General features: G+C 42.5%; 1 protein-coding gene across 1 annotated transcript in view; it reads right to left on the bottom strand.

The window, feature by feature from the left end:
• Window positions 1-20,199, bottom strand: part of ADSL (adenylosuccinate lyase) — a 700,044-nt gene that overhangs the window by 228,535 nt on the left and 451,310 nt on the right. The window contains exon 9 of the mRNA XM_073592652.1: window positions 1,209-1,356. Coding sequence (XP_073448753.1) covers window positions 1,209-1,356 — 148 coding nt within the window. The remainder of the gene's footprint in view (window positions 1-1,208; window positions 1,357-20,199) is intronic.

The following is a 20,199-nucleotide window of genomic DNA, read 5'->3' on the forward strand; positions in this document are numbered from 1 at the left end:
TATAAGCACATATAACAGCAAGGACAATCCCAGTTAAAGATGGTGCATACACAAAAATTAGCATGGGGCTGAAAAAGCCTCTGCGGTAATCCAGAAACTGCATAGCTTTGCTGTAGTAATCAACTAGGAAAAGTAAGCAGTAAAGAAGTAGAAGAAAAGAAGTAGGATACACTAGAGAGAAGAGGTAAGTCAGGGATAGAGAGAGGATGTCCATTGGGGATGGGTATGAGCTTCTTTTTGACCTACCATCCAGGTAGGATGGTCAGATAGTAGCAAGAGATCGGGGTCGCTGGATAAAGAACGTTCAATCCAAGGGGTCCAAACCCAAACTTTTATAGTTTGTCAATAAAGATCAAAGATCTTTGGGTCAATTCTCAGTTTAACAGTTTTCACCATTACAGGGCAGGAGAGGATATTATTCAATCAGAACACCTGTTCCAATGACAATGTTTACAGATTTTTCTAGGCTTTTGGGACATATACACTACCAGTACTTCGTGTTGCGTGTCTGGTGACAGCAAGTAAAAGGTAAACCTCACCAGAAAGATTAAAAAAAAATAGTGGTCTTTAACCCCATTTATACCCCATCTGAAACTAAAAGAATGAATTTATCTGGAAGTCTGCCTTTTTTTTTTTTTTTTAATTTGAAAATCATTTTTATTAACATTCAAGAAAAACAAAAACCTCATTCCCATTATGCCAACACAAGAGTTCAGAGTCAAGACCTCATAGATTGTATATCAAATATACCATATCTCTTTAGCAAGTAATTGAAAGGGGAGGGGAGAAGGCAGGAGCAGCCCTATACCCACAAACCTTATGATTTTAAATCCAGAGCATAATTCTGGAGTCAAAACCTCCTAGTATTCACATGCAAATGGAAAACCCCCCCTTCACCTCTGTAGTCTTCCTTCCCCTTGGTCTGCAGGGTACATCAAGCATAAAACTGGACTCATAGCAATAATGCAGCATAATATCCTTGGACGTTTTCTAAAATGCATATGACAAAAATGAAGTAAGCAAGTCTATACCTTGCCACTTTGTTGAATAAGGCAGCAAAGAAAGGGAATACGGAAAAATCATAATTACAGATAAGGTGGAGAGAGAAGCATTGAGGCTACTACAATGTGATTGAGTCTAAGCAAGGTGGTCCCATGGCTTCCACGCTTCATTATTTTAAATCTCTAGACTTGGCTTGTTGGTAGTACCTGTTGGCGCTGTCATCCAGTGTACGTTCAAACCACTGAACAGAGGCAGTCTGTAGTGGATTCATTATCAGTGTCATGAGGTGGCGTGCCAAGCTGCAGCAACGTTCAGAACGCATAGGATTTCTTTTATAAGGCATTGCACTAGAACCTGCCAAAGAAAAGCGAGCATGTAGGTTATCACTATAGACATCTCACAATTCAAACTACTGGTAGAATGTATGAATAACAGAGATAAATTCAATAACATAAGGTTCAATACCAAACAACACTATATAGAAATGAAAAGAGCATGTGGTCTTTACAAGCTCGTCTTTTGATTTTATGCATTTTCCATTGAGGCTTTTTGGAGAGATACGGTTGAAGGTCATGCAATGCGAAGTCCTCCCTATACTCTTTATCTGGTCATATTATATCAAATTTTGATTTATTCTGTATGTTTCTCCTGTGCCACAAATACAAAAACAGATAGGGGAAATAAGTATACTGGCTGTGTGCCGACTACGCATAAATATATGCGATCCCAGTGGAAAAAAGAAAAACCATGCGAAAAGAACCTCAAGGCAACGACACCCAGAAAAAGTTGCCACCAAAAACAGGACCCTGCAGCATTCCACCAACCATAACATGTGTGATATGCAAACACAAAATAGATAAATGAAAAATAACTTATTTTATCATAATAAAATATAAACACAAAACCTGGGTAGAAATTACCATTATTGTTTGAATAGTTATTAAGTATAGGTTCAAACCCAGATACTGCAACCACACCTGGCAATTGGAAATATCAATACCATATACAAAAATATCTACATTTGTTTTGTCTTTCTTTTATTTTATGATAAACGAAAAGTTAAATTTTAATTATTTATTTTGTATTTACATATCACTCATTTTATGGTTGGTGGAATGTTGAAGGGTCCTGTTTTTGGTGGCAGGTTTTTCAGGGTGTCTGTGCCCTAAGATTCTTTTTGGTGTTCCTCCTGGGGCTTGCATATACGACCTGGGAGACTCTAGTTGCTGGTTGGATCAGTTTCTCGATTTTCTTTTTTCATATTCTGGTACAATTACATAGTTACATAGTCAAGTTGAAAAAAGACAGTCAATCTAGTTCAACCAAAATAAAATAAAACATACAATCCCATATACACAATCCTTCACCCACAGTTGATCCAGAGGAAGCCGAAAAACCCCAGCAAAGCATGTTCCAATGTGCTACAGCAGGGGAAAAATTCCTTCCTGATCCCCCAAGAGACAACCAGATTTTCCCTGGATCAACTTTACATATAAATGTCAGTACCCAGTTATATTATGTATAGAGGTCGACCGATATGGGTTTTTCTCTGGCCGATGCCGATGCCGATATTTAGAAATCTCGGTGGCCGATGGCCGATATGTGATGCCGATTTTTTTGGGCCGATATATTAGGCCGGTTTTTTTTTTCCTTCATCTCATCAAATTTAACAGTCAGACCCCATTCACACTGGGGCGTTTTTCAGGCGCTTTTGGGCTAAAAATAGCGCCTGTAAAGTGCCTGTAAAACGGATCCCCTGCAGTCTCAGTGTGAAGGCCCGAGTGCTTCCACACTGAGGTGATGCGCTGGCAGGATGTTAAAAAAAGTCCTGCAAGCAGCATCTTTGGAGCGCTGTATACCACCACTCCTGCCCATTGAAATGAATGCGCACCGCTGCCAAAGCGCCTGCAAAGCGTTTCGGCAGCGGCGCATTTAACACCTTCCTCGGCTGCTAGCTAGGTTATAAGCTCCCCGCTAGCAGCCGAATAGCGCCGCTAAAATGACGGTAAAGCGCCGCTAAAACTAGCAACGTTTTACCGTCAACGCATGCCCACTGCAGTGTGAAAGCAACCTAAAGTGATACAGAAAATTTTTTACATTTAAACATTTATTAAACAAACCTCCAATCAGTTCACTTGTATGTATAATTTAGATTAAAAAAAATATATAAAAAAAAACTATATCTTAAAAATAAATACACAAAAACAGGTAATCAAAACTTTTGGACGAAAAAAATGGGCTAACTTTACTGCTTAGTTTTTTTTTTTTATTTATTAGTGTATTTTTTTTTTTTAAATTGCGTTTGAAAGACCGCTGCGCAAATACTGTGTGACATAAAATATTGCAACAACCGCTATTTTATTCCCTAGGGTCTCTGCTAAAAAAAAAATATATAATGTTTGGGGGTTCTAAGTGATTTTCTAGCAGAAAATACAGGATTTTTACTTGTAAGCAACAAGTGTCAGAAAAGATTTAGTCTTTAAATGGTTAAACTGAGAACTTCTACACACAAAGTTCAGCTCATTCAGAAGTGTAAACATTGTATCAATTCAGGTTCTTTTTATCAGATTTGACAGGCTGCCCAGAGAGGGGAGAGAAGTGCATCACAGAAGACTACAGGCAACTTGTATTGACTTCAGAAGTCATTTACAAGTCGCGCTGAGTTATATCAGCCTTTTTTATCAGCACAATCGGCCGATGCCGATTAAGAAAAAAACACCAAATATCGGCCGGCCGATATATCGGTCGACCTCTAATTATGTATATTTAGGAAAGAATCCAGACCTTTTTTAAAGCAATCTACTGAGCTTGCCAGAACCACCTCTAGAGGGAGTCTATTCCACATTTTCACAGCTCTTACTGTGAAGAAACCTTTCCGTATTTGGAGATGAAATCTTTTTTCCTCTAGACGTAAAGAGTGCCCCCTTGCCCTCTGTGATGATCTTAACGGCTTGCCGCCTGCCCACCGTCAAGGGGGTGCGCAGTGTGACGATCGCGTCCGTGTTGCTAGGACACGGCGCGACTCCCATCTCTGTAAAGAGCCGCGGCTCTTTAACCTTGTGATCGGCTGTGTCCAATCATAGCTGGTCACATGTAAACACGGAAATGCTGGTAAATCGTCTCTCATCACCTCACACTTACAAAGTGTGTGGTGAGGAGAGCCGATCAGCAGCATCTCCTCGCAGGGGACATACAGACATGTAATCAGGGAACTGATCAGTGCCCTGATTACAATACAGTGCCACGCCACCAATCAGTGCCCATTAGTGATGCCAGTCAGTGCTGCCCATCAATGCCGCCTATCAGTGACCACCAGTGCCGCCTATTAGTACCACCTATCATTGCGGCATATTAGTGCCTCCTCATCAGTGCCACAAAAGCCACTTCATGAGTGCCCATAAGCACAGCCTATCAGTGCCACCTCATCAGTGAAGGAGAAAAAATTACTTATTTACAAAATTTACTGAGAGAAACTAAGAAAAACTTTTTTTTTTTCAAAATTTTCGATCTTTATTTGGTAAAGAATAAAAAACCCAGCAGTTTATTAAATACCACCAAAAGAAAGCTCTATTTGTGTGAAGAAAATGATAAAAATTTCACATGGTTACAGCGTAGCATGGCCGCGCAATTGTCATTCAAAGTGTGACAGTGCTGAAAGCTGAAAATTGGGCAGGAAAGGGGTGAAAGTAACCACTTGCCTACAGGGCAAAGTGAATAACTCAACAAGTTCACTATATAGACCACTTATGTATTTGTACGTGTTTGGACATATCCCCCCTTAATTGTCTCTTCTCAAGAGAGAATAAATTCAGTTCCTCTAATCTTTCCTCATAGCTGAGCTCCTCCTTGCCTCTTATCAGTTGGGTTGCCCTTCTCTGCACTTTCTCCAGTTCCCCTGACATCCTTTGTGAGAACTGGTGCCCAAAACTAAACTGCATATTCCAGATGAGGCCTTACTAATGATTTGTACAGGGGCAAAATGAGATCTCTCTCTGAGTCCATCTCTCTCTTTTAATACAAGAAAGGACTTTGCTTGCTTTGGAAACCGCTGCTTGGTATTGGATGCTGTTATTGAGCTTGTGATCTACCAAGACCCCCAGATCCTTCTCCATTATGGATTTCCCCAGTTGTACTCCCCCCTAGTACGTATGATGCATGCATATTCTTAGCCCCCAAGTGCATAGCGATACATTTATCAACATTAAACCTCATTTGCCCAATTAGACAATGCACTGAGGTCAGCTTGTAAATTGGAGACATCCTATAAGGATGTTTTTCCACTGCATAGCTTAGTGTTATCTTCAAAGACAGAAATGTTACTTTTAATCCCAGACCCTATATCATTTATAAAAAGGTATTAAAAAGCAAGGGTCCTTTTCCTAGGAACACATAATGAACTGCAGGGTTCAGGCAGTGCAGGCCTCATTCTGTGGCGATTCTGCAGTTTGTCATTCAACAAAATGAGACGAAGAAGTTTTTTGTGGAAATGCTTTTTATTGTAATACAAAATTAACTGTTGATATTTCATTTCATTGTCCTAAGTGTTGGGAATACTGTATATTATTTATGTGGAATTGACCACAACTGCTTTAGGTTTTTGTAATTGAACTTGCCTTTCCTGAGTTCTAAATCAATAAAAATTACATTTGAGGAAAAACTAAAAAAGTAAGGCTCCCAGCACTGAACCTTGGGGTACACCACTGATAACCTTAGACCATTCAGAGTAAGAATGATTAACCACTACTCTCTGAATTCTGTCTTTTAGCCAGTTTTCTATCCATTTACAAATTGATTTTTTCCAAGCCTGTACTTTACCTTACACCTGACTTTACCTTACAAACTAGCCGTGTGTGGGGAACTGTGTCAAACGATTTTGCAAAATCCAAGTATACCACGCCCCCAGCCACCCCTCTGTCCAAGGTTTTACTTCCCTCTTCATAAAAAGAAATCAGGTTTCTTTTGCTTATTCAATTGTTTCTGATACAGCCTGTAATTGGTAGTATAATCTCCTGGGGAGGCTGTACATGTCAAGATAACTATCAGGAAACTTGTTATGGCATCTACTGAAGTATCATAGGATTTAGAGAAATCATGAAATAGGTTTCTATGGTCTTAAAATGATTTTATCGTGTTGACTCTTTTTCATGGAATGGTCGAAATAAATTGTTTAATTCTATACATTTATATACAGTTCTTATTTGGCAGCTTAAAAAAATAATCACAACAAATCAGATTTGTTTTTTCTTTATGTTACAAAAAAGCAAACGTACACTCAGATCGATGCAATACTGCAGCTGTTCAGCTTTCAGTCTTCGATGAGCAGAGTAGCTGTACTTGTCAGTCACTATCTCTCTGCTCTGCCACTCCAGCACTCACTGGATTGCCGGGCTGTGGAGGGGGTGGGAGTAGCTAGCTCAGCGACTGTTGAGAGAGCGCTCAGTCAGAGCCTACACTGGCTCTGACGTCAACCAACAGTGGGCTAAAGCCTGAATCTGAGAAACTGGAGGGAAGAACAAAGTGTACTGCTGTGATCCACAAGACAAGTGCAGTACTGTGCAAAAGTTTTAGGCAGGTGTGAAAAAATGCTGTAAGGCCACTTTCACACTGGGGTGGGCGGGCGTCGGCAGTAAAGTGACGCTTTTTTTAAGCAGTGCTTTACCGTCATTTTAGCAGCACTATTCGGCCGCTAGCGGGGTGCTTTTATCCCCTGCTAGCGGGCGAAAGGGTTAAAACCACTGGCGCTGCAGCGGCGCTTTGCCGGCGCTGCGCCATTGATTTCAATTACAGCGCTGCAAAGATGCTGCTTGCAGGACTTTTTTTTTACTGTCCTGCAAGCGCACCGCTCCAGTGTGAAAGCACTCAGGCTTTCACACTGGAGAGACAGGAGAGGCTCTTTACAGGCGCTATGCAGGCACTATTTGTAGCGCTGTAGCGCCTCAGTGTGAAAGTAGCCTAAAATAAGAATGCTTTCAGAAATGGAAGGGTTACTAAATCCAGGAGTTCACTATATCTGGTCTCCCACAGTACACAACATGGAAATGCAATAATTTTAGTAAATATAAACTGCTAAATATTAATCAGGAAAGGCTGGCAACTCAACATGCTCTTGAATAAAAGTACTTAATTTGCTACATTAGGGGTGTTGAAAATAATCGGTGCATCGATGCATCACTATTCTGCCCTTCCCATTTCAGCATTGATGCGGTATCCAGCATAATTGATTATGCATCACATCATTCTGGCTCCTCCCCTTCCCCCGCACAGCAGTGTCTTTGCTGGTGATGACACGTCACCGATCGGCTGGCTGCGCCTGGTGCCGTTTCCCCGTCACTGGATGATGTAGCCTCACCATGCTGCCCCCACCCACGCTCTCCCCCTCTTCGGGATTTGTACCTGTGGACAGTGACACCGGTCATCTCACCAATGGGTGCAGAGCCGTACAGAGCTATGAGAGCCGCACGGAGCTGAGAGAGCCAGATCACTGTAGCGGTCATCACATCCGTGGGATACGGCATAGTCGGCTTCAATGAGCTGCCAAAAGACTCAATGACTTGTTAGTGATACTAAAGGGTATTATTTTTTTTAACCAGTTCCGGACCAGCTGCCGCAGTTATACTGCGGCAGGTTGGCCCGGCTGCGCGAAATCACGTAGCTATACGTTCCGCGCGTGGCCGGCGGGGGTCGCAACGATCGGATTCGATCAGGAACCAATCAGTCCCCAGGCCAATTAAATCTGGCCTGGACGTGATCAGTCCTGACGAATGAGATCCTTCCCTTGTCTGTGTAACTGTAAACACAGTCAGGGGAAGTGATGTCCTCTCTCCTCGTGTCGGTCTTTTCCGTTCCAGACCGAGAGGAGAGAGCATCAAACAGTGTTTCACAACAATACACTGACACCAGGTCACGTAGGAATACAATTCACCCCCGATCACCCCCCCCCCCGTTAACCCCTTCACTCCCTGTCACTGTGTCACCCAGTACAGCAGATTTTTTTTGATCGCTGTACTAGTGGCATTAGTGACAAAAATCAGTGTTAGGGTAATTAGTCTTAGGCCCAGATAGGTCTAGGGACCCTCCCTAACCCCCCCAATAAAGGTTTAACCCCTTGATTACCCCGTCACCTGTGATCACAGTATAAGTGTCCCGGGTGACACAGCTTAGCTAGTTATATTTTTATAGTGTCAGGGCACCCGCCGTATTTTACCCAATAAAGGTTTAACCCCCTGATCACCCGGCGGGTGATCCAAGTTAGGTTTTAGCGTCAGATAGGGTCTGCATTGCCCCAGGCAGTGTCAGATTAGTGCCAGTACCGCTAAACACCCACGCACGCACCATACACCTCCCTTAGTAGTATAGTGTCTGAACTGATCAATATCTTTGATTTGATTAGAACTATATTAGTGTCACCAGCAGTTTAGGGTTCCCAAAAATGCAGTGTTAGCGGGATCAGCCCAGATACCTGCTAGCACCTGCATTAAGCCCCTCCACCCAGCCCACCCAAGTGCAATATCAATCGATCACTGTCACAACACACATAACTGCAGCATTCGCAGAGTCAGGCCTGATCCCTGCAAACGCTGTGGTGGAGATTTGGGCCCTAAAGGTGATGGACTTTATTATTAATGTGACTTAGTGATCTTTCAATGACTATAGTTTGAGAACATGTTTAGTATCAACAGAGACATCTTACCCTGCTGTGGAATGTTATCTGGAGTAGTTATCTGACCATTTGATAGTACAATAATGTCACTTCAAAGAAGGTGGGAGGTGGGAAGGGAACAGGAATAACCTGGTCATAATATGGTAGCTGGTAAGAGAACCCCCCACCCCCATTGACTCAATGTAGCAGTTTTAGCATATGGAAGGAGGGGGGGGTACAAGTGTGTATATATTGCAACACAGATCACTGCCCATTCTCTTTGGCTGAGGGTCTAGACGAAGGATGGTTACGTAAGACTTCTCTATACTATGCATCTCTAATGTCTCTTTTCTTTTCTGTAACTTTTTCTACTGTAGGATTTTGCCCTAATATATTATTAATCTCTAGCTAGCATGTGTATGACCATTATAGCAATATTTTGTATCATTGGTAACATCTCTGTTTTAAGGTTGTATCCTCCACGTTGTATTTGGTAATCTCGAACGTTCCTTTTCTGTATAAATAAATGTAATTGTTTCTCTTTTCGCACTATTATCATTCGTTTTTAATTCTTATATAGGAAAAGGTTTAATCATTCCATATAAGTGAGGTAGGTATAGAAATCTCCTTATCAGATGGTGCCCGGGTGTGAGGAAGTTTAATGTTTGGGTGAATTTTAATTTTGTGTATGGAAGACAGAGCTGGTCGTCCAGAAACGCTAAGCATTTTTTTTATGCTTTTGTTTTCAACTGTCTCTGAATACCCAGACTAACAAACTTCTCATTACTTTATTTTTTTTTCACCTTTTGTCTATACTAATATTTTGATGAGACTGATTTTGAATATTGTGTATATATAAAATGAAATTGTAAGTGCGAATGATGAGGGCTCCATTTGGAAACTTGGAGGCAGTGGAAAAGGATATGTGCTCTCTGCCAGAAAGCAATTTCAGTTGACCCTTTTAGGCCAATCATTGTGATTGAAATGCACCGGTGGGCATAGAGCTACGTTTCCACTGATGCAACTCTAAGATCGCACGATTGAGTGTGACCGTGGTGCGACTTTAATGTGACTGTGGTGTGGCTTTGAATGCGACTTTGATCCAGAGTCACATCAGAGTGGTGCAGGTACTCTTTCAGAGTCGCTGCAGCTTTGAGTCGCATAGATTGGAACGGGTGCTATTGAAATCAATTGGCTGCGACTTGTAATGCGACTGTGTCCAAAGTCGCATGACAAATTGAATCAGTGGAAACAGACTAAATCACACTGAATGATCTTAGGTATGAATCTTTCTTTGCAATTACTAACTGGGGATTGTAAGCTTTGTAAGTAAACCTGGGAACAGTGGCTATAATGTAACAGATACAAATCATATTGCAATTAGGTGTGCATCAGTTAACTGCCTCCTGTACTACAAGCACACATAGGGTCCTGATTATCCAAGTTTGTGCTACTCATTATGGAGATAACAGAAGTAATAGCCCTTCGTTAAGCATTTCCTTTAGAATACTTCTGAAAAGTCCATGGGGGAGATTGAACTATAATTTAGTTTGGGAAATCTCCAGGCTAATTTTTTGAAGGACTATAGCCAGGACAGGGAAAATATTGTTCTGGCAAGTAGTGAAAAAAAAAAAAGCAGCAACATTGACAGGGGCGGGACCTGTCACCCCAATTCTTGGCCAGAGAGTAGCTACATCTGGAGTAAAGGCAACCTGTAAAAAAGTTGGGGAATCAGTTCAAGGTCCAGTGTCTGTAAGGATAAGTAATCGAATTGCTTCAAAGAGGGGGTCTGAATGGGGTAAACCATATCAAATGACCCCAAGGGAAGAGATGATAGATAAATATGGGCCCTGGGTTGTAAAATATATTCGTAAATGGGATAGGTGGACAAAAACGAGTTTTTCTAAGAAAGATACATTTAAACTTAAAGTATGGGAAAGTCTGTATCTTGCTCACCACAAAAAGATCACGCGGCCATATGAAAAAGATACTTGGGCTATATGGATGCTTGAGTCAGTGAATAAGACGGAGAAAATTAATGTTTTTACAGTGGGAGTTAAGGAGAAAACACACCAGATGATGCTGAGTAGTAGGAACAAGCAGGGACAGCCACTAGACCCACATCCCCAGAGCAGTGACAGTGATAAACGGGGACGATGAGGAATTGTCAGGATTGGGGCCTTATACAAATCGCCCGGTCCTTGTTGGCAAAATACTCAGAAGCTGATAGGGATTGTCATCTATCAACAGATGACAAAAAGGGGAAGCCACAACTTGCTGCCAAGTTTACCACCCCATTTAAAACCCCCAATGAATCACAGAAAAACTCTTCATGTGAAGAATTGAAACAAAAGGAAAGAGATAGTGCAGCAAGTCTCCCCAGTTCCAGAGACCATATTACTAACTGCGAGCCAGCATTCTCCCCTAGATGGCAGTTAACTAGCCATTCTGCTGCTGTAAGTAATACGGTCAGTTCTGCTACAGAGTACACGGCCTATGTACCTTTATACCCCCAAGTAACTAGCACCCCACAGCAAGGACCTGTGTGGTGTCACTCTAAGGGTGAAAGAATATCATCCAATGTGGGCACACCGGTGTACCATGGGACTGTTAATGCCACCCTTCAGGGAACTTTGTAGTTGGATAAAGTCTCCCCACCTGGCAGCAACAGTCTTCCACAGTCTTATTGGGATTCTGTGACAGAATCCCAAAAGACCAATCCACAACTGATATCTTTTTCAGATGACGTATCTGTCTATCCTGTGAGAGAACAGGTGGTTTATGACAACAGTGGGAGATCCAAGGGAAAGATGACACATCACGTGCGTGGACTCCCTCTGGGGTGAAGGGATTTCTGAGTGTTATCCTCCATCCAAGGACAGATCCCATTAAATTTGCCAAAGAGCTGCTGGACATCCAGGCAGGTTACAATGCAAACTGGGGTGATATGTTTGAAATAATGAAAAGGGTTTGTGGAGATGGGGACTTGGATGAAATCCTCAGTAAAACTTACATTCCACGGACCCTGTATGTTGACTCCAGCCATCTAGGAGATATACTCACTAAGCAATTGGCGCAGTTGATTAAAACAGTCTATTGTCCCCAGTCTTGGACCAAGGTGTCAGGAGTGATCCAAGGTCCACAGGAAGATTGTATGACATACTACAATCACTTTAAACAAGCCGTGGAATCGGCTGATGAGGACATTACTAACAGTGCCCTATCACCCGTATTAATACATAGCTTCATGACCGGGTTGAGAGGAAACATAAGAGAAAAAATGATGACTGCAAATCCAGACTGGAGAGATTAGCCCCTCTCCTCTTTGTTGTCACTTGCAACTGCTATTGAAAGGAATATAGCAGATTGGGAGTCACAGAAACCTCAAAGGATCTGCATTGTCACTGATCAGTTGAACAGTGCACATCTCGGCCAAAAACCAAAAGGGAAACCGGTTTGCTTCAACTGCCACAGACCCAGACACGTCAAGAAGGAGTGTAGAGCTCCAAGACACAGTAGGCCACCACGACATGGAGAGGAAATGGCCATGCTGGCATTAAGGGAGGAAAGTCTCCAGGCAGAAGGGACACTTTCTGTCCCACTGACAGGAGAGGATGTGAAATTAAATTTCACTGAAAAGTTGTAGTAAGCGCACAGGAAAAACGCCGCTAATCTTTGAGGCCAGGTGGTTAGCAAAGGTGCAAATTAAATCCCTAAAAGAAGCGCAAGAAATAACCCAAGGTAACATCCGTACTTTAGAAGCTTCTATGTCAAATTCTGGGGCTATCCATCAACAATTAGTACTAGAAAACAAAAGATTACAGGAGGACATTCATCAGTTGGGAAAAAGACTAAAGGACGCAGAAGGTGAAATGAAACCATTATCTGTTGGCTGCCAGGAGCCGTGGGCTCAGTTTTCAGATAGAGAAGATAACAGGGTAACTGATTCGGGTAGGTTTGAATTCAGAGGGATGTCTTCCACACCTAAGGTATGTACCAACAAGAATAAATCCCAGGAAGGTAAGAGCTCTTTAAAAATTGCCCCTATATTTTGTAAGCCGTGGGTAAAAACTACTAATCCAGAAAAGGCCATCCCACAGTCGTCTAAAACAAAGCCTTTTGTTAAGAGATGTTGTACCACTTTAAATAAGATAAACTGTCACTTATGTGGTTTATTTGGCCACATCGCGATATTCTGTCTATCCAGTTCCAGTCAAAAAGTCGGTAAGCAGAATCCATACAGGACCACAAGACGTGATTATGAAGTGTACTCAGTGCGCTTTGCAAAGTGGTATAGGTGTACAAAGTACGAACCGCCTACATCATGGGTCCCATTCCAAAATCCTGAGAATGCGTCCATACAGGCTGAGAAGGGGCTAATGAAATGGGATGGATCTCTGAAAGAATTTCAACCTTAAAGAACAGATGTTATGAATTTAAGAAGAAGTACAGGTTATTATACAAAACATGCTGATATGTGTGATGTCTAGAGGTCGTCTTTAACCTAGCTAATTGTGTGAGTGTGAGTGGAATATGGAATTTATGTTGTTTTGTCTAACTTTGAGGTCTGTTGTCTCAGCTTCTGTGCTAGCCCACCCAAATGACACCCCTTCTTTCTGACCAGATCAGGGAAAGTGTAAAGCAAACTGTATTGACAGATAATTACCTTGGTTCAGGTAATTTGCATATGTGTTTGTTTTCCAGAGTCCGTTCTGCGAGAGATTGGTGATGAGGTATTAATAATTTGTAGATAAATGGTACCGCTAAAAGATTTATTACGGGTTGCTCATTTTTTTCTCACCATGGTGAATACATTTTTTTGGGGGGGGATTATTGGTATACCATAAAACAAAAATCCACGTGGTATTAATGTGTATTAAGTAATACATATTAACCGCTTCAGCTCCAGAAGATTTTACCCCCTTCCTGACCAGAGCACTTTTTGCAATTCGGCACTGGGTCGCTTTAACTGACAATTACGCGGTCGTGCGACGTGGCTCTCAAACAAAATTGACGTCCTTTTTTTCCCACAAATAGAGCATTCCTTTGGTGGTATTTGATCACCTCTGCGATTTTTTTTTTTTGCGCTATAAACAAAATAAGAGCAACAATTTTGAAAAAAACGCATTATTTTTTACATTTTGCTACAATAAATATCCCCCAAAAATATATATAAAAAAAAAATGTTTTCCTCAGTTTAGGCCGATCGTATTCTTCTACATATTTTTGGTTAAAAAAAAAAAAAAAAAAAAAAAAAATCGCAATAAGCGTTTATTGATTGGTTTGCGCAAAAGTTATAGCGTTTACAAAATAAGGGATAGTTTTATGGCATTTTTATTAATAATTTTTTTTTTACTAGTAATGTCGGCGATCAGCGATTTTTATTGTGACTGCGACGTTATGGCGGACATTTTTGACACATTTTTGGGACCACTGTCATTTATACAGCGATCAGTGCGATTAAAAATGCACTGATTACTGTGTAAATCACACTGGCAGTGAAGGGGTTAACCACTAGGGGGCGGGGAAGGGTTAAGTATGTCCTAGGGGAGTGATTCTAACTGTAGGGGGGATGGGCTGTGTGTGTCACTATGCTGATCACTGCTCCTGATGACAGGGAGCTGTGATCAGTGACACTTGTCACTAGGCAGAACGGGGAGATTCTGTTTACATCAGCATCTCCCTGTTCGTCCTCTCCATAAGGCGATCGCGGGTATCCCCGCGGCGATCGAGTCCGCGGGACCCGCAACCCGACTCACGGAGCTCACGGCGCGCACGCAATGGCACGGCGGGGAATTCAAATGGACGTACCTGTAAGTTCATTTGCCCAGCTGTGCCATTCTGCCGACGTACATCGGCGTGCGCCGGTCGGGAAGTGGTTAATGATAAGTTGAGCTCAACTATTTTTTGGCATTTAAAAAAAAAAAAAGTGCACTGTTTATGTAATGTATATTTGGGTGTCATAGGCTAATGTCTTGTTACAGGTATATAACCATTGATTCGTTGTTTCTAGGTGAAAAATGGAATGTTTATTACTAAATTTTATTGGTGTTTTATCCCTCAGATTCGATAATTGGGGTTCATGGCTTTCAGAACAAAGAATATCACAGCCTCCATAGACAATTTTTTTATTTTTCCTGGTTTTAGCACCATTATCTAGTTGATGCTTCTATTTGTCAGCCCATTCTGCTGTGTTTTTGACTACCTAAGTGTTGTATGTTCTAATCCAATTCTAGAAAATCAGTGGCTATGCTGACTTTTGTGTAGATTCTTTTAAGACTCCTTAACTCCCCCTGCGGTTATTGTAATTAGTTACACACCCAGCCAGATCTTTCTTTTCAAGAGTGGCTCTTTGCCTTAGGCTAAGGTATGTTAATGTCTCTAGCAATCTGTGTGTCCCCAAGTGTATTTGAAACCTGCTTCCTGCCCAGTGACACTGTTTACGTGGCTATGTGTTACCAATTGTCTAATGTGTCTGTGGCGTATCTGTCACTACTATTTGTGTGTTTCAAGGCACAGCGGTCGGCTCATGTACCTGCTACTGTTCAGTGATCCCGGTGCCTCAGTGCTGCAAGGGATTTTTCTTTGTGTTTGGTAGCAGCAGTCCCTCGAGCTGGATACACATTATGCAATTTTTGTTTTCCAATTTCCTTTAGATTTACCTGCAGAGTTTTGGGTAAGTCTGGAGAAGAGCTGTGCAAGGAAGATTGTATGGGGTGGTACCAGCTCGTGGCTGTTCTTCACCACATGGCGCTGCAACATCTCACAGTGGTTGATAAAAACCTATTACCCTATATGTGCTGAGTATACACTGAATCAAGTACGGTCATTGTACCAGTGACTTACTTCCAGAGATGTGCAGACACAGAATGAGGTTCATGCAGGACGCGTATGTCTGAGGAGTAACCGGAAGAGGAGGGATGTATTCAGCACTATATTGGGAGAACAGGAGCTGGGATGGGTGGTAATGAAGTGGACATCGATCTCCTGAGGAACAAACTCTCAGCTATAGCTTCAGACAGTAAGCGGGGCTTTGTTGCATAGAGAGAGATTAATGACATTCTTGATAATATTCAACATCGTCACAAATAACCAGGTAAAAGTAACTCAAGATTTTATCTGCCATTTTAAGAGGTTGGTAGATAGTGTGGTGATAAAGGGCAAAAATATGTCATGGGCTCTGGCGTGCACGTAGTGGGAGGCGGAATTATCAGCCAACATTAAGCTGATTGTAAAGTCTCTGTATGAGGGGCAGTGACAAGATGAGTTAGCATCACCACTCAGTAAGACTTTGCCAAAACACATTGCTTACACTAATCCAAAGTGGTGGTCAAATGCCTGGATGGGCTGTACTAGTGTGGATTGTGAAAGGTGTTATGCTGTATGATCCCATGTACAGACGTGCAGACTCGGTCTGTATATTTGTTGGCATCAATGGGCTTACTGACTGAGGATTCTATCTTGCTGTATTTGAGGCTAAATTACCCACATGTGATCAGAGAAGATGGAAGCTGGAGGCAGGATGATACTTCCCTCTGTCAGAAGCAAGACCATGAGGTCCTTTGTAGGCCAGGTCAATACATGGTGGTGAGCGAAAAATGTTGGGAAGATATTGCACTCTGTGTTCTGGATGGAGAGGTCATTGCTGGGAAGGAAGCACCTGGGTATTATTTGGGACATAGACGAGTTTGTTTCTTTGGCCTAAAGAATACCGACGTAACGCTAGTCATGGAACTAGAGGGTTCCTTGAACCTAACCATAGGTAGAGGTGCATTGTATACCCTGGACATGGTCTCTGAAATCCAGGCACAGGGATGGAGTTTTGTGGGAATGCCGTATTCTCCTCAGTTAATACCCATAGGTGTCCTTCCTGTCCTAGACTCCTCGTGTACCTTAACTAGTGGTCTGTGTCCTGCATGCCGTGAAGACCAGTGCCCCAGTATTGCACTATGCCCCTGTCATTCATGCGAGTCCTGTCTGAATAGTGTAGACAGTTTATTTTGTAGGGGCGAAGGATAAAATGGTCTGATTACCGAATTGATAAAGGAGGGAGGTGGTGTGCAGCCTCTATAAAGAAACAAGTGTACCTGGTGGCAGGTGGTTTTCAATCCGGGTATTCTGACTATTTCCCATCCTTAGGAAAGAGAGGCTTAATGGAGACTGTCTTTGGTGCTGGAGGTGGGGCACTGGGTACCTTAAAACACTACTGAGCTGGAGAAAGGAAGGTGTTGTGCAATGGAAAAAAAGAAAACAATACTGGCACAGGAGGGGGTCATGTCTAATGGATGCCAGGGTAGTGTCCCAACAGGTCCTAAACAAAGTTAAAAATACTTGAGACTGGAGACCAGAGTGCTGGTGCTGGTATCACGTCTAATGATGCACTGTTTTCAGCATCAGGTTAAATGGTATTCAGCAGGGTACACTACCTCGGGGAGTCTATGGTACATCTCCTCTGGCCCTTGGCATGGATATAGCAGGAACACCGGGTTGTACCCCAATCACCCCAGAAGAAAGTTTTTATAGCAAACCTGACATCCCCTTACACCTACTGAAACTTTTGTTGGGATTCGAGGAGGAGTTAGAAGTTGGGTAGTTTGGGCAACTGAATTTAGATGCCAACAATCTGTGCAGGGCGTGAATAGAAGGGCCCTGCTCAAGGGGTTTATGATCTAAGAAGAGGAGGGTGGGACAAAAATAATAGCGGCTGGGAATATGGAGCTGGCCGAGGTAACATTTTAGGTGGAGGCGGAGTAGGCTTCCCGGAATAAAAGAGTTTTTAGGTATCACCTAGTGGTGGACAGGGTAAGAGCTGGACATATTGGGGTGGGGAGTTCCAGAGGTTCTGGAGCAGTCCTGATGTTGAGCATGGGAGGAGGTAACAAGGGAGCTGGAAATCAGGATGTCTTAGGAGGAGTGAAGTGGACAATTTGGGTGATCTCAAGATCAAAAGAGGTTAATCCAAATATCTCCAACTAAGCTTTCTTAGTGGGAAAAGTTTATTCAAGTACAGTCTTAGGTCCACAGCTTTAGCAAACTCCACCCTGCTGCTGTCCTGATGTGGGTATCTATTAAGAGACTGAGGAAGAGTATTGTGCGCATTTAAAAAGAGGACCCTAGAACTATATTGTTTTTGTTGTTTTTGGGGAAAAGCCTCTAAAAAAAATTTTGAGCAATAAAGTGCAGTCAGGTTTGACCAAATTCTAAAAGTTTTTGGCAATCATTGTTTTGTTCTCTCCTTTTTTATATATTTTTTTGTACCAGGCTTGTACATTTTTAGTGACAGTGATCCTGTTCACCTGTTGATCACTAATATGGAAGAGGAGTTATCTGTTTTAATTTTTTTTGTTACTCTTTATTTTTTATGTTTTTTTGGCTGCTGCAACAACTGCAATGTATTATTTTTCAAGGCACTTTATAATAATTTTTCAGGACAGTTATATATTGACCCCACGCCATTTTTCATTAATAGCCGTGTGTAGTTTGAAATGACCGTATTTATCGGCGTATAACACGCACTTTTTTCCCCTTAAAATCAGGGGGAAATCGCGGGTGCGCATTATACGCCGATCCCCTGCGATCCTGAGCTGACAGATCTAAAAAAATCGCCGACCGCGATTTGAAAATGGCGCCGCCGGCGCTGAAATACACAGAGCTGGTCCTCGGCTCTTCTCGGCCACTTTCGGCTTCACTCGACGCCGCCCGAACCTAGCCGAGTGTACTCAGCTAGGTTCGGATAGCTCCGGTCACAGTCACGCCCATCCTGGGGGGGGGGGGGACTACGAGTGGAGCCGAAAGTGAACGAGAGCCGCCGAGAAGAGCCGAGGACCGGCTCTGTGTATTTCGGCGCCGGCCGCACCATTTTCAAATCGCGGTCGGCGATTTTGAAGCTCAGGATCGCAGGGGATCAAACTGCGAGCTGCAAGGCTGCACTGGGATAAGGCTGCAATGGACACTGGGGAAGGCTGCACTGGGACAAGGCTGCACTGGGACAAGGCTGCACTGGGACAAGGCTGTAATGATGGGCATTTAAATGTAAGTTTTTTTCCCTTCAACTTCCCTCCTAAAGTTTTGTTTTCCTTAAAATTCCCTCCTAAATTGGGGTGCGTGTTATACGCCGATAAATACGGTACTTTTTTTCCTTTGAAATGTCATTTTGCTGTCAGACTGTTCTAAACACGGGAAACATGTGCCCCTTTACAGGCATACTATAGACACCCCCCAGGTACGAAATTTAAAGGAATATTATACTTTTATTGTTTCACTTTAAGCATTAAAATCACTGCTCCTGAAAACACGGCCGTTTTTAAAACTTAAAAAACTGGGGCAGGACCCAGGTCCCCAATCACTTTTTATGACAATAACTTGCATATAAGCCTTTAAAATGAGCACTTTTGATTTCTTCCATAGACTTTTAAAGGGTGTTCCGCGGCTTTCGAATTTGCCGCGAACACCCCAAATTGTTCGCTGTTCAGCAAACTGGTGAACAGCCGATGTTTGAGTCGAACAGGAGTTTGACTCGAATTCGAAGCTCATCCCTATTTGTTATAAACATTTCCAACACATATGGTGTTGTTTTTTTAAATTTTTTTTTAAATGATTTTTTTCAACCGATGTATTTGTTTTTCTTAATACAAATGCAAGGCTCTTTATCAGTCTTGGTTGGAGCAGCATTAAATATGTAGTTTTTTCGTTTCTTTTTCATTATTATTTCCACTATTCTTCCTGTTCATTTTCATTACTCATCTCTCTTCCGTTCCTTTTCCTTCTTTAATATTATGCTCTCTAAGTTTTTCCTTTGGTTTCTATCATCTATCTTCTCGAGATAATGTAACTAAGACATCAGTCATATCATTTTTGTTTAAAAAAAAGACTTTTCCTGCCCGCAAGTACCATATTTCAACTAAACTATCCCTGGGCATCCAGTTTTATGTCTTACCTCTAAAATGTAATTCTACCTCCCCTAGTCTACCTACTGCTGTAACCTGAGCCCCGTGAGCAGGTGTGGTGAACCCAGGGACCTGGCAATAGCAGGCAGTGTTGAATATCCCTACCATCAAGGGCCATGGATGATACTGGCTGTTGCTCGGACTCTGTTCCCTGTGGGGAGCCCACTTTTACTTGTCCACATTACACCCCTTATAAATATTTAGCCTTAATGGCCAACCCGCTGCTCCTGTCTGGCATTCCTCCAATAACTGTACACTCTCCTGAAATTTCCTTCACCATGCTGAAAAGTGCTGTCTCGCGGTCCGATCCAATCGGTGCAACCATTACACGGTCTTACTCAGTTACAGGACTAAATATGCCAGGATCCTGCCATCAATGTTGGAGTTCCATTCTTCCAAGGCAGAGGGGCGATGAAACATTGCAGTACAGACACTCATGGTTTGGATGTGAAGTCTCAAAGGCACCAGGATTTCTTGGCGGTCTCAAGCTTACCTTGAGGAGCTCCGACATGTTCAAGCAAGGAAGAGGAGGCCATGGTGGTGGTGGGGAAGGGTCGGGGCTTCTGGGCTGTTGTGGGTGGGTACAGAATCAGTGAAGGAGGACATAAGTTC

This window comes from Aquarana catesbeiana, linkage group LG07 (genome assembly GCF_042186555.1).
Source record: "Aquarana catesbeiana isolate 2022-GZ linkage group LG07, ASM4218655v1, whole genome shotgun sequence".
NCBI classification, from domain to species: domain Eukaryota; kingdom Metazoa; phylum Chordata; class Amphibia; order Anura; family Ranidae; genus Aquarana; species Aquarana catesbeiana.